The sequence below is a fragment of the Chlamydotis macqueenii genome, chromosome 3 (genome assembly GCF_036417535.1).
Source record: "Chlamydotis macqueenii isolate bChlMac1 chromosome 3, bChlMac1.mat, whole genome shotgun sequence".
NCBI lineage: Eukaryota > Metazoa > Chordata > Aves > Otidiformes > Otididae > Chlamydotis > Chlamydotis macqueenii.
Genome location: NC_141558.1, coordinates 114,234,528 through 114,250,174, shown reverse-complemented (window position 1 = coordinate 114,250,174; position 15,647 = coordinate 114,234,528). Strand labels below are relative to the sequence as shown.

Genomic DNA, 15,647 nt, shown 5'->3' with positions numbered 1-15,647 from the left:
AACATCACAAATTATTGAAAATTAAGTGTAAAAACTTACCTAAAAAAATTCATCAATTTCTATAGACGGCAATGACGAAAAAGAAAATTCCATCCAACACAGAGTTAAAGAACACAGCCAGCTGTTAACAGAGAATAATTAATTTTAAAATATATATAAAAAAAAAAAAAAAAAGAGAGAGAATTCTGGCAGACCACCCTTCAAAACTACTAGTTGCCTTGAAAAATAATACTTAATCCCCACATAATGGAGATTAAAACATCTTGAGTTTTAAGTGTGTTCTTTAATTACACCAATTTCCAAGCAATTCAATAACTTTCAAGTGCAAAAACTGTAAAAGGTATTTAAAGAACTAGCTGAGAGCCCAATCCACATGCACACTAAATTTCCATTACTTCTTTTGCATGTAATATGTTCCCATTTATGCAGCTCTTTGGCTTAAAGCGCTACACAAAAGACAGATACTAATAAAACATGGGGAAAGCATTAAAGAATATTAAAAAATTACAACAATATCATATGCTCTCACAAAAATATTGGCAACAGAGGACGCAAAATTGGCAAGAAAATTATGACACAATAACAAACTAGAGGAAATCCAAAGACTGTGACAAAGCTGGAGGGAAAACAGCATTAAATGTAGAATGAAAACATCCAAAACTTTGTAAAGGTGGTAAGACTAATAAATCAGCAAAAATAAGTCAAACACACCACACTTCTTGATGATAAAGAGTGCAAATTTGGAAGATTGGGTTGCAGAAGCTCAAATGCTCTATGTTTATTGATTCCTACAGTCACAAGTCTGAAGGCAGTGCCATGATTTAACAGCACGAGAAACACTACCACGAATCAACACTTCCTACAACACCAGAAAGGTTTCTACCCACAAGCAAGGGATATGTTTTTAAAAGTAATAAACACCAGAAAAAGGAGTTGTGAAAAAGAGATGGGGAAACAAAAGCATCTCATTTATTTTCATACATTTACATTTTACATTATTAAACAAGTAGAAACAAAATTTAAGCCAAGTACGAAGGAAATAGAAGAACTGTTAAGTTCCACTAACTTTAAAAATTACACCACAATCATAAAAGGTTTAATTTTAAGGTATCTTTAGTTAAATCTGCACAAAAGACAGTGCAGACAGTCTTAAACCAATTTAACTCTATCTCAGACAAATTATACTGGGAATGGATTTAAAATAAACTGATATACAGGTCTCTGACAAACAAAAGCATTTACACATGGCTTTGCACCATATTCATTACAAATTACTTTCAACACAAGACATGTTGTTATTTTCAACAACAAATAATACAGAAGAGCACAAACTTGGGCATAAAATGAGCGAGAATGAAAACAGAGCCTTACCTACAGCAGAAGTTTGATTAGCTTAACCGAAATCCACTAAACCAATACAATCTGCTGCGCTGACACACACAAATCAGTTTACAGCATGCTACCATTGCTCTAGCTGAAAATTGATAAGGAATCAATTTAAACTGAAGTGATGACGCTGAGCGGAAATTACCTTATGGGGGTGCGCATCAGGTTTTGTGTACATTTAAATTTTAAATAATCTTAAATAGCGTTAATTAAGTCTGTATAACATCTGAGTGAGAAAAATGTCAGAGTCACTAAGGTAAAGCATTTTAGGACACTCTGGAATAATCTGGCTGGAAAACAAGCTCCCTTCTACTTACCAAGCTTCTCTGCATTTCACAGCAAGCCAGACCTCAGCTTTGCTTGCAGCTATTTGGCTTTCAAATTCATGCCCAGAAGGGAACTTAGGTAAAATCTTCATTCATATTAAAAAAAGTATGGTTATTAACTGATATAAATCAGTATATTTTGACATCTAAAGTAGACTAAGCATGACTGTACCCTTTCAACTCTGACACTGCAGCTTTCTGTACTGCAGCAGCTGTCAGAGCTTCAACTAAGACTTGTTCAAGCCACAGGAAGTTTTGAGTTGTGGCATGAGCGTGATTAGCAACCAGACTCGCTAAAACGGGAACACTTTGCATGACAAGCGTAAACATTTGTTTTACGCTCACTGCCCTAAAGGAGTACCTTCTTATTTCTATCTGAGGGCTGAAGAAGAAATTGCATAAGCGTACACACTGTTTAGTTTGTTTTAGAAAAAATACAACCAACTATAAGGACTAGAATAATTCTGCAGAAAAATATTCAGACAAGGGACACTTCACTAAAGAGTTAACTAAATTACAGAATTTGTCCAATAAGGAATCCTCGCAGAATCTGAGGAAAAAAAAAAAAATCAACTGTGCCATCCAAGACTCTCTTTTATAGCAGAACAACACAGTTTAAGGATCCGTGGGGTTTGGTGATGTATTTATGCCAGTATCAGCCTAACTTGAGGCACAGACTGAAAGAGTTTACTTTGGTCAACAATCCAAAATACAACTAAATGAATAGTTTTATTTTTGTACAGCAGATCACTAGTGTGGTCACGCTGTTTAAACAGCAGAGTAGCACACGTAAGCTCTGTTTTCCCTGCCACAAGTGAAAAAAAACCAAGGAAACGGCCAAGCAGAAGCTCAGAGGATTTTGTAAAGTGTAAGTATAGCTATGCACCTTCTCCTGAAGGGACGAAAGAAAGGTGCCACAGGCAGTAGGGAGAGAGGAAACGAGGAAAGAAACCCGGAGCCTATACGGGAGCCGGAGGCAGCACCCGAGGGCGGCGGCCTGGGGCTGCCGGGAGGCGCGGGTGCCCACGAACAACTGCCCAGGAGAAGGCTGGGCCCGAGGGAAAGCCGGGCAAGAGGCTGCGGCGCGGAGAAGGCGACGGGAAGGCTCCGGCCGCCCTCACCGGCCCCGGAGCTTGGCCTACCTACCCACCCCCTCCCCCCCCCCGCCTCACTGAAGTGACGGGCGTGGCCCAAAGGCCACGCACCACCGCTAGAGCGGGGACAGGGGCCTACAGGTAGCGCCTGGAAACGTCCCGGCCCCGCCGGGATGCCCACCCTAGGGAAGGGCACGGCCAGGCCGCGCACCCCAACCCACCGAGCAGGGAGGGGACGGGGGGGGGGAGCAGGTAGAGCGCAGCCGCCGCCGCTAGGTTCCCGCCCGCCCGCGCCCCGTCACCTAGCAACCACGAAGCTCCGCCACCTGCGCAGGCGCAGCAGCCACGCACTCTCGCGCCGCTCGGCCTCCCCGGCCCGTGCCTCCTTCCACACGCATGCGCTTCCCTCTGCTCTGCCCGCACCGTTGCAACGTCGGCCCTTCGCCTGGCGCATGCGCAAACCGAAATGCCCGCGCTGCCGCAAGTCCCCCCCCGCCTCCCCTCCCACGAGCGCATGCGCATCGAAGGGAGCCGCCTGCTGCCCCCTAGCGGCTCTCTCGGAGCCGCCGCTCTGCCCTTCAATGAATGGGGCCGGGGGGGTGGCAAGTAACCGCTGCCGCGGGGCCAATAGTGTCCGGGGGCGAGGCGCGCCCGCCCCGAGGCACGCTGGGAGTTGTAGTTCACCACGAGACATAAACTGCGCGGGCTGGCTGGAGGCGCGACTACAACCCCCAGGCGGCCGCGCGGCGCGGGCGCGCCCCGCCCCGCCCCTCCGCCGTTCCTTACCGCAGCGCTGCCGCGGTTCCAGTTTGCGCTGTAGAGGTGACCTCGAGGCTGCCGGACCCGCCGCTCCTCTCAGCCATGGTCGGTGCCGCTCCCCAAGCCGCGGGTCCTTCCTCCAAGCGGCGGTTGGGGTGGGGGTGACGGCGGGCCGCGGCCCCTCCGGCCGGGCGGTTGGGGTAGGGGGCTCCCGTCAGGCGGAGGTGGCTGCGAAATGGCGCCGGCTCCTCCTGCCCGGGTGGCCCCGGCCTGGGGAAGGGTAACCTGAAGGTGCTCTTGGCACCTGGGAAGAAACGGGCCCGGGGCTCGCCTCGGCCATTACGGAGGCCGCGCCGGGGTGACCTTCTTCCATCCTGGGGGTCGCTGCCGGGCCCCGCGGCGCCAGTCTAGCATCGTCTCTGCCTCCCCGGGACCGGAGCCACCCTCCCCGGCCTGGTGCTGGCCCTCCCGCGGTGTCATCGCGCCTTTTCGTAAAGCCGGCGCCTGGCCGAGCCCCGTGCTTGGCCACATCGCCTTCAATAAGATGGGAATGTCTGCTCCTTAATTTCCTGAGACGGGTTCTGGGTGCAGTTCTGTGTCAGCCCAGGGGGAAATGCCTGTAAAATCTTTTCCTCTCTCGTTTCGCCCCTGCTTGCCGTCAGAAATCCAGCTTTTTGTGTAGGTTCTCCAGATTATCAAGGAGTCCTAGCTCTGCCCTGAGGTTACACAGGTGAACTGGAGTGCTTTACTTTTCTGTGGCATGCATATATTTTATGTATGCGCACACACGGAAATTTGCACAGAGACCATGCTTTCCTTTATAGTAATGAAAACTCTCCATGATTTTCTAGATTTTATACCCTGTTATTCAAGCCTTTACTTTTAGTACTTTGCTGTAGAAAAGATGCTTGCATGCTCTGAAACAGGGCTTATTATTTCAGCTATACCCTAAAAATACAATGCATTTCCTATGCAAAATAGAGATTCTCAGGAATGACCATAAGACAGCAAGCTTTAGTTTCTACTTAAGCTTTCAAAACATAGACTGCCGTAAATTTGCAGGTCTCCAAGAGAACCGCTCATTGAAACTTGTCCCAACTTTTCAGAATGTCACTGTTTGTATCTTAATGTCATTATTCTAATTATGCATTTGGTGTTGGGCAGAGGCTTCAAACTTCTGACATAAAATCATCTGTCTGTTGATGCAACTGCTATTAGCTAAATGAAATGGAAAAGGTTTTTAAGGGCACCTGTCTCAAGGTCATTTCTTAAGGAAAGAACTCCTTTGGAATTCAGTCTATGACCATAGTGCTGCTGGGGTTGCTAAAGTGCACAACTCTCTTGCCAATAATTTCTGCTACATTTCCAAATAAATTTATTGTCACCGCATCTCAGCTTTAAACAAGGGAGAGCAAAGGGAAAGTTTGTTAGGCAGACTAGACTTTTGAAGAGATAGAGTTTAATTTAATGCTTAAATCGTTCTTGTCAAGCAAGGTGGGATAGCTTAGTTGGCTTTAATATTCAGGAGCAATGTTAAGTTGATATTTTACAGACAGTTAAGTTTATCAGCAATAATGTTTAAAGAGATCTTTTATAACTGTGATTAATAATGCAAAGTCCGTTACTTGTGTAGACAGGACAAAGATTTTCTTGTTACCACATTTGATAGATTGTGGGTTGTTTTATACTAGTATTTTACTTACCTTTGTGACCTCCTGAATCGGTTTCATGGTGTAGTGCTATTTGCAGGTATGGCACTAATATTTTAAGTCTACTAATATCAGCAGTAATCACAGAGATAATTTAGGCACTGCATTCTTAACTCAAAGTGTGTGAGGAGGGAGGGCGTTAAGCCCCCAGCTTCCTCATTTGATATTGGAAGCTTTACTTTTGTCTGTGATAATTTAGGAGGGGCAGAAATCCTACATGTTTGCTGGTTTAGAGGGAGCAGGGTATCTGGGGATGCAATGTTCAGGTTTTTCTTCTTCCTTTTTATCATTACCTTTATTACTCTTTCAGTTTCCGAAAGCTTTTTAACTATACATCAGCTGTATGTGAAGTGGGGAAGGCTATGAAACGAAATAGTAATTTAATTTGTCCTCTAGTTGTTGTATACCTGAGAATGAGTAAAGGTCACCTCTGTGGTTAGCACAGCATGAAAGTATTCTTATCGAAGCCCAGTGCAGAAGCCAAGTCATGGATTAAAAGACCTGAACATGAATGTGTGGAGCCTACAGCTTCCACTGGGGAGCTACTAATTTCTCTAAGCATCCAACCTCCAAAAGTTGCCTCAAATGCTCAATGATGACTATTTTCATGTGTCATAACTTTTCTGGGGATAGTTAACTGTACTTTGTAAGAAGCACAACATTTTTGTCTTGTTAATCTAGCTCCTGGAATCAAGAGAGAGAGGATGAATATTTCTTTGATATTAATTGCTCACAATTGGTGCAGGGGCAGGGGGCTCCTGGAAAGCTTGTATGTGAATCCAATGTACTGAAGGCTTGGAGAGGGGAAAAAAACAAACAAACAAACAAAAAAACAAAACAAAAAACCCAAAAAACCAAGTAGGCAGTACTCCTCACTTTATTTTAGCTTATGGTTTTTCCTGCCTCCTCCAGCCCAAAATGAGAGGAGAACAGGAAGGATGGTAGTAAGCAAACATAATTTTTTTGAGAGGGTGGAGCTGACTCATGACTGAAGGATTTTTTTTTTTTTGAACAAGGCTAAATTTTAAGTCTGTCTTACTAAAAAAAAAAACCCAAAATAGTCCTACCTTTTGCTTTTTTATCTTCCACTCCTTCCCTCTCCTGTTGTTATGCTAAATACTGTAATGCTAGTGGATAGATTTACATTTTTTAATGTTTAAATCAGATTAGCACATAAAGTGCATGTAGTGGAAAAAATTCTTTTTGACTTTTGCCCTTTTGTAACATTACTTTAGACTGGCTCACAGGTTGCAAAGGAGAAGGACCCTGACTTCTTGAAATCTTTGTTCCATTCACTGGAAATTCAGAAATCAATTCACAGCTGATTTCAGATACTATGAAATTCAAAGACAATGTATTCTGCTGTTATCCGTGGGACTTTGGAGTAGCATGCTTAGCATAGGATCACTTCTTATATGCTGCTGATACAGGATTTTGGCAGGACAAAGTTTTGCAGCACAGTAATTTTCCAGTAGTTATTATCCTAACTAATATGATTAGCTGCCTTAAAAGAGTGTTCATTGTTCCCTTTACATAAACAAAATGTATATTCTCCTTAAAAACATGCTGAAAAGTTGACTTTAAAATCTGATATGCGTCTTAATCTGTGCTGCTTGTCATCATTCAGACATCATGGTACATTTCTAGGGTATAACTTCCCTACTTAAAAATAGTGTACCAAAACTAGTTTTGAGATTTAAAATAGCAATAATTGATAGTCTGCTCTCCTTCCCCCTCCTTATGGAATTTTGATGAGGTTCGAGGGATGAGACTTCGCAGTAGGACAGGTTCAAAAGAAAATAATGCAGTTCAACACCATAACCAGTAGACATTTAACCAAATATTTAAATAATCATTCCATTATGAAGGCAAAATCATATTGAGGTCTGAATCTGTGAGTTCAGTAGTTTATCTTCATCACTTGGGCTCTCATTTTGTCTAGTACATGGTAAAATGGAGTAGGTGGCCTCATTTTTATAGTTACCTAATGGTACCGTGATGCAGCTGTGCTTGGCTGGTCACTTCTGCAGAAAGAATACACTCAAATCCCAAAATGGTTTTCCTATAAATATCAGTGACAGGAATGTTGGTTGGAAAGGATCTCTAGAGGTCATCTAGTCTGAACTCTTTCTTGCACCGAGTCTGGAGGTTGTCTGGTGCAGCCTGATAGCAAGGCTTTTGCCACTGCTAAATCAAGTCATACATGTTTTTTTCAGCAGGGTCTTGAGAACCGCCAAGGATGAAGGTTGCACAGACTCTCTGGGTACCCTGTTCCAGTGCAGCACGACCACTCTGAGATTTTTTTCTCTTAATTTGTAACTGTTGCCCCATGTTCTGCCATCTGCCACTACTGAGAGGTGTTTGGCCGTGTTATTTTTGTAACCTTTTTCAAAGTAGTTATAGGCGGCTGTTAGATCACCCCTTGTCCTCTACCTCTCCAGACTACACCCAGCTCCCTCAGCCTCGTCTTAGAGGATGTGAACTCTGGGCCCCAACCATCTGAGTAATGCTTGCCTGGACTTTCTTTGATTTTTTTTTTTTTTTTTTAACATCCCTCTAAAACTCAGGGTTCCAAAACTGGACTGAGTATTCCAGCTGCAACCACCAGCACTAAGGGAAATGCCTGCCTTTGTTCTGCAAGCTACGCTTTTCATAATGCAGCCCAGTATGCAATTAAATCACTGCAGACGTAATTGAATGTGGAAGATGCTTTGTCCATAATTCAAATGATCATCTTTTAATTATTTGAAAAAGTGGGCATGGGATTCCAGCAGGCTGGTTGGAGTCTGCCTGTTCCTGCCCTAGCACAATCTGCCCCAGCCCTGTTGCCTCTAGGGAAAAAGGGAAGTACAAAAAAAACCCAGGCTTACAAAATATTGAGTTATAAATGTCCTTTGGTGTATTTTCCCTTTTCAGTATTAAATAACCTCTAGAGTTCCCCAAGTCTCAGTTCTGCTTAACAAAATGGACTTTTGCTATAGGATAAGCCTTTTTTTTCCCCCCTTATTTGCAATATAGCATTGTGTTGGCAGTCTTCTCTCAGTCTTTTGGAGTTTTGGGTCAGTTTGACAGTGGATACTTGTATTACGGATATTAGTGTCTGTATTTGTCCATAATGTAGCTTTTGTCTGTGGATTTGTTAAATTGCTGCCTAACAGTTTAGTGAGGCAGTAGTTTTAAGTCCGCTAGATTCTGTGGTTTCTGGCATTCAGTAAGTCTTTGGCTGCAAGTGAGTGTTCAAAATGCTTTATGGAAACAGCCCTCAAAAATTAAAGAATCTGAAAACTGGTGAAGTGTGGCAGCTCATAAAACTTCTGTAGTAAGTTTGACATATGAGCAGGTAATCTAATGATTTGGTACAGATTATAATACCTCATGCTAAAAAGGCAACATTGTTAAAAGGAATGCAAAGGTTTTCAAATAGATTGTCTTTCTTGCTGTTTTGGAAGCTTTTCCAGGAGCAATTCTTAGGGATATTTTTGCAAGTGTGGTCTGTTTCTGTAAAAACAAGTAGAGAAATTGCAGAATGGAAGTAGGATCCCAGGAGCTGGCCCTGGTCCACATTTAGGCACATGCTTTTCGTCCTTATTTCTGTACTAACCGTTAATTTTTATGGTGCTCAGATGGTGTGAGCCTGCACCACGTTGCTGTGTGTAAGTCTCCGTAACTTTCTTGCAGGGTGAGCCTATCAGAGTCCTGGTAACTGGAGCTGCTGGCCAGATTGCTTACTCGCTGCTCTACAGCATTGCCAAGGGAGATGTCTTTGGCAAAGAACAGGTAACTCTTACAATGAATTATCACTTGTGTCTTCTACGCAGTAGTTAATAAACTAATGTTAGAACTGCAGTCCCTGAGACTAGTTTTCTTGTGGACACTCAGAATGGTTTACCAATATGCAAGTAATTTATTCTTTAAGTAGTGAAAATAGAGTCCTGCTCTGTTACTCACACTTTCAGTTGCTGGTCGTGCTGAAGTTTTTCTGTTTTCTTTAAATGGGTTTTAAGTCTTGCACAAGATAGCAGTTTCTAGCAGATAACAAGACAAATTCATTTTCAGAACAGATTATGTGCAACTTGCACTGAACCGTTTCTTTCTTCACAGCCTCTTATTCTTGTGCTGCTGGATATCACCCCCATGATGACTGTATTGGAAGGTGTAGTGATGGAGCTGCAGGACTGTGCTCTACCGCTGCTGAAAGGTGGCCGAAAGAAATTTTTCTTATACCTACAAGATATTCTAGTACAACTGTTGCATTTACAAGTTTGTATGGCTGGCAGGAAGTTAAGGAGAAGAAAATATTAGATGATCCTTTCTTGGTTTTGTATTTTGTGGAAGAGAATTTAACTTCAGCTGTAAGCTAGGAAGAATGTCATCACATGAGTTTTGCGTGACTATGCAGATACCTGGGTTTTGGTTTATATCATCTCATCCTGGCTTGTCAGCATGTGCAACAGATTGTCAGATATTTGTGCATTTATGCATTGTATTCTGGCCTGATGGTAAAACAACATTGACTCTTTAGATATGCCCAGATGCTTTTAGTAAGTAAACAAAAATAAATCTAGTCTTTAGAAATATCTTCTGCATAAAGACACAACCTGAAAAATCACTTATCAGTTTGTGTAAATAAGTTAAGTTCTGATAGTCTAAACAAGCAGAAGAAAGGGAGCAAGTAGGTGCTACTCTAGTTATTACAGTACTTAAAAAAAAAATTATGTGTAGCTACCAGCTCTTCTACTTGTACAAATCTGAACTTCTGCCATTTGAATTGTTAAAGGGAGAGGAAAACGTCATTTATGTTGGTATTTGCCACAAATTTTTTTTTGTAAAAGTGAAGAACAGCATATATACATATGTGTTTGTGTGTATATATATATATATATATATTTAGATAGAGACACATGAAAGATATCTTTTTCCATAGATTTCTCCTGTGTTTTCAGAATGTATTTCTAAAGCTTTAGATAAATATTTCTGTATATAAATGGTTTAGTAGCTAGTACTTAATTCGTGGACTTAGGGCCAAATGACTATACTTGTAGTTTTGGAAGGGGTAGGTGGTGGTGTTGTCAGATCAGATTATATACTATTTATGAACCAAAGAACATGCGCATTAACACTTTGCCATGAGTATTTATCTTAGATTTTCTCCCCCCGCCCTTTTTTTTTTTTTTTTTTTTTTTTTAGAGGTCATTCCAACAGACAAGGAGGAAGTTGCATTCAAAGACCTTGACATAGCCATTCTGGTTGGCTCCATGCCAAGGAGAGAGGGCATGGAGAGGAAGGATTTACTCAAAGCAAATGTGAAAATTTTCAAGTCTCAGGGTGCAGCCTTGGACAAGTATGCCAAAAAGACTGTCAAGGTGAATATAGAAACTGAATTTAAAAAGTTAACTCTGAGTTAAGTAGAGATCTAAATACATTGTAGAATGACATTGTGCAAGCAGGAGCCTGTTCAGTGCAGGCCCTGGAAAATACACCGCATTCAAGGTTAGATGAAATACAGTATGTTAAATAAGTAGATTATTTGGTCCTTAATTTGTTTGCTGAAGAAGGTAAGTCTCACGTTATATTGCTGTATTCCACACATACTCTGAACTGGTTACCAGCAATTCTTAATTATTTTTTTTTTAAAAAACAAGCTGTATTAAAAAATAAAAGGCAATCTTCTACTCGTTATCTCTCTTCTCTGGGAGAACTAAATTATTCACATGCAGCTGCCTACTTTATATCCATCTGTGGCTTTAACATAATGACCCTTAACTTCAGTATCAATATGGAATTACAATTGCACAAAAAAAACCCCGGCTTTATTTAGGTTGTTTGCATCTTGGTCTTTGGAGCATTGGAAGCTTTTAATTGTTCTCTCTGAGATTCCTTCAGCACAGTTAATGGGATCATGTGGCTGCTCTCCTACTGCTCTTAATCTCAGACCCAGACTCCAACTGTGCTTTGTAACTGACTTTTTAATGTCTGCTTCCTCTGCTGATGAACTTCCTACTGCTTCTAAAGACTTGTTTGCTTCTTCGTACAGTTGGAATAAAAACTATCAATATAACTATTGCAGAGTAATGGAAAATTTACTGAACTCGCTTTCACAAAGGGAAATACAAAGGGAGGTTTGCAGATTAGCTTGTGTGGTTGAGAGTATATGGAGCTTGACATTAATCGTTTGAGGCACCATTAGTAGATGAAGGATGAATAAAAGTCAGTTTTCCATGGTAATAAATTGATCTAAGTTCAGGCAATATTTTACTTCTAACTGCCTATGAACGTTGAGATAAGTAACTGTTCTGGCTTTCTTAATTATAAAGCAATTACATAAAGCAGTGGCAGCCAGTCTAGGAACTGTTTAAAAGGTGATGGTGAATTTTCTGTGGGCTGACTAGTGTGTATGCATCGTGCTTTCCCTCTCTCTAGTAGCATGGGATTTGAAGCCAGGCTGTGGGTCAGTGTGCAGGTCTCCGTAGAAGTCTTGTTCTCTTTCACATTTGAATGTCAAATTAGAAAGAAGATACCTAGCTAGAAAATATTTTTCTATGCAGTTATAAAAGACTCAGTGACTATGAACAAACAGACATTAAAAAAAAAAAACCTTGCTGAAGACAACCAAGAGATTTAGAAAACTTAACTTTTTGATAGCTTTTTTGAAGGCAAAGCTATATATTTCACTTGAGGGAGCTGTTTTGCAGAAACAGCTTCTTCATCTTTCCACATTGACCTTCCCCTTTTTCATTTTTAGGTTGTGGTTGTTGGGAATCCAGCAAATACTAACTGCCTGATTGCATCCAAGTCAGCCCCATCAATACCAAAGGAAAACTTCAGCTGCTTGACTCGTTTGGATCACAACAGAGCTAAATCTCAGGTAAAAAGGGCTTATTCAAAGTAGAATGCTTTCTGTTGTCTCTGCTAAATACAAACAGAGCAATGCTATTAAAGAAGCCTGTGGATTGAGAGGCTGAAGTTAATACAATGGACATCTTTAATTTCTGATTAGATTGCTCTGAAACTTGGTGTGACTGCTAATGATGTGAAGAATGTCATCATCTGGGGCAACCACTCCTCCACGCAATATCCAGATGTTAACCATGCGAAGGTAAATGTGAAAGGAAAGGAAGTTGGAGTTTATGAAGCTATAAAAGATGACAGCTGGCTGAAGGGAGACTTTATCCTGGTAAGATCTTGGGACTGTTTTAAATGGTCATTCTGTGCTTTCTCCTAACCTCATATGAAACTGTAAACTATGTAAATAACTGAGTGAGGCAGCTCTTTCTGTCTCACTAGAATAAGTCATTCAGATAGCTTGTGTCTATCAGTTACTTGCTCTTGAAAAATTTAAGGCATTATGGAACTTAGTAAATACTGCTAGAAAAATCCATTTGGAGTGCTAAAATGATTCAACAAAAATAATTCTGATCATAGCTCAGGTGCAACTCATCTGACACAGTTCACTATGGTGACTTTTTGGGGCAGCTTTGTAGATGATGTAGGATGATCTTCCATTTGCTCCCCACCCACCAAAAAAGCCTAGCAGCCCCCCCCTGCACATGCACATGCATGCATGCACACACTTTACAAATCTAAATCTATGGCCTCAGCAGCAGCATTTCTGAAAAGTAATCTGAAAAATCCAGAAAACACCTGCAAATGTTTTAATGTAGGGTAGTAATAATAATGTACTGTATTAAAACAAAATAATGGTATTAATTGATCAAGAGCACAGGCTACATAAATGCAATGTAAAGTGAAACAAGGATTACTTAAGTACAAAATTTCTAAATATAAACATGAGTATAGGGAGGCAGGTTCAATTATCTTTGGGAATTAAATGAACTTTATGCATTAAATATTGTAGGATCAAGTAAGTAGTTCACATTGGTATTCATCAAAAAAACTTAATTCCCCAGTGTTGCTCTGAGAATCTGTTATTATTGACGCACATGTAGTCTCTTGATGGTAAAAGCTTGAAACATCTAGTTGGTATGAGAGAAGTCAGAGGGCTTCTAGTTGTAAAGCAGGTTCAAAGAAATGAACCAGCCTCTGAAATATTCCATTATGTTCTTGTCTTGGCAAAACTCTTTTAGATTGTATTTCTGTATCTCATGTAGTGATAGAACTATGTTTTGACTGATGAAATTAAATAATGATGTAAGGACGGTCTTTCCTCATGGCGTTTACTAACAGTGTTTAGACAAGCCATGATTTTGCTGCTTTACAATTGAAGATTTTCTTTCTTAATTGCAGACTGTTCAGCAACGTGGAGCAGCCGTTATTAAGGCCAGGAAGCTGTCCAGTGCAATGTCAGCTGCCAAAGCTATCTGTGACCATGTGAGGGACATCTGGTTTGGCACTCCAGCGGTAAGATGTTACTCTTGAGCAAGTGCTTGTTTGCCTAGTGCTTTGGTTACATGCCAGTGTCTTTGACTTCAAGTGTGTGTGGAGAAGGGGAAGAATCTTTTTCTGAAATAGTGTGTCACAGGAGATACAGTATATTGAAAATTAAAATTTTACTTGCTTACAGCAGTGAAAAATGTATTTGTCCCTTTTTCTGTTTTCAGGGGGAATTTGTTTCCATGGGAGTTATTTCTGATGGCAATTCTTATGGTGTTCCTGAAGACCTGCTATATTCATTCCCTGTTGTGATCAAGGTAACTAACTGTATTTAAATCTAAGTGTCTTCTGCAAGACCTAGTTGAACTGTCGGATGAGCTTGTTAACAGCAGTGCATTTAGTATGGGACTGCAGTTGCTGGGCCCTTGGGGTTTTAGCAGTCTTTCACAGATGGGACCATTATTCACCATTTTGTAGTAGTAGTTGTCAAGTAAGTACTGATACAAGAGAAGAATCTGACATGACTAGCTGGTGCTGGTTGCATTCTTTATCTGAAAACAAAATTGACTTCTGTCTGATGTGTTTTTTAAGGCCTAAAAATTTGTTTCTTATGCTGCAGAGTTTCCTTCGTGCAGACTGAATTAAATTTGTTCTTACATGGAGGGGCTCTTTGTTTTCAAACAGGACAAGACCTGGAAGTTCGTTGAAGGTCTTCCTATTAATGATTTTTCTCGTGAGAAGATGGATCTGACTGCTAAGGAGTTAACCGAAGAGAAGGAGACTGCCGTGGAATTCCTCTCCAGTGCATGACTAGATGATGAGGATATACAAAATCATTTGAGAATGGAAGAATCGAAAAGTCGTCTCTAAGTCTGCTACCAAACACTATTGCTGTATTCAAGTCAACTGTCTGTGGCAATTGTGCATTTTAAAGTTCATATGCTTACTGGTACTGTTGTGCCTATTGAGTTGTTAGCAGAAAGGTTATTAAAGAAGTTAAACTAGTTTGTTGACCAAACTTTTTGTCTGTTCAATACTAGTTGCTTTCTGTGTATGATACAGAGTAATTACTTGCATCAGCCGTGGCTACTAACGCACAATCTGAGTTTTTATTAGAATTTGGCACTATTGGAACACGTCCTAGTCCGTGATCACTTCAGCATCCTATGGCTCAACTGAGAATGAAATTAGAATGACGATAGTTCTCCTTGAACCAGTAGTCCTGTGACTCAGATCTGTCACTGGGCAGACTCCAAGTGTATACTGTTCACTCTGGTTATGCTTACAATGTTTGTCAATAGAAATATTAAAAGATGCTTAATGAAGTATGGCTACGAGTAGTCTGTTGCACTTTATTTGGATGTTTTTAGTTATGTAACTAGCAGAATGTTGGTAATACAACATAAAAAAAAAAAAAAAACCGAAAAAAACCCCAACAAAAACCAACAAAACAAACCCCTGAAGGCCTATTTTAAGAAACTGAGGGGAACTAGTTTTAGGAAGCTTTATTGATGACTAGCACTTTCATTTGTCTTTCCCAGGCAAAATTGCTTTATGTCAACAGGGACACAAAAACCTAAACGCAGCACTAGAGTTCAAAAGCAGTGTTGGTGCTAATTTGGTTGTAGCTTCAAAGCCTTTTGTCTCGGGAGACAAGGACTCACTTGGTTAAGACCAAGGGTTAAGACCAAGTGAGGTTAATATACTTGCTTGAGAATTTACCTAGTGCAGCCTACAAACATTTTAACTTAGGAAACTATTTCAAATATATTGTACTGTAATTATTCTTTTGCAAACACGCAGGTGCATGTTACTGTACCTCTTCTCCTAGACTCCTGCATTGTCTCTTCCTGCTCTTGTAACCCACCTTACATAGACTTAAGGGATTTAGACTAGGTGTGTTGTTCTGGGAATTTCTTAGATGTGCTGCCTGGTCTGTTTGTTTTCTAAGCACCTGAATACTTCCATCCCTGTTTGCAGCGTGCAAACTCTCATGATAATGGGATTTTTCTGCTACACAATGTCAGTGCTAAGTTGTTGTC

The 15,647-nt window shown here is 40.9% G+C and overlaps 1 protein-coding gene across 1 annotated transcript; it reads left to right on the top strand.

Annotated features, from left to right (window-relative positions):
• The first annotated feature begins 3,521 nt into the window (after positions 1–3,521).
• Positions 3,522–14,930, top strand: MDH1 (malate dehydrogenase 1). The gene is made up of 9 exons (XM_086745709.1): positions 3,522–3,670; positions 8,953–9,051; positions 9,376–9,472; positions 10,462–10,637; positions 12,017–12,139; positions 12,272–12,448; positions 13,519–13,632; positions 13,833–13,922; positions 14,290–14,930. The coding sequence occupies exons 1-9, from the start codon at positions 3,668–3,670 to the stop codon at positions 14,413–14,415; spliced, it is 1,005 nt and encodes a 334-aa protein (XP_086601835.1). The 5' UTR covers positions 3,522–3,667; the 3' UTR covers positions 14,416–14,930.
• Positions 14,931–15,647: the final 717 nt, after the last annotated feature.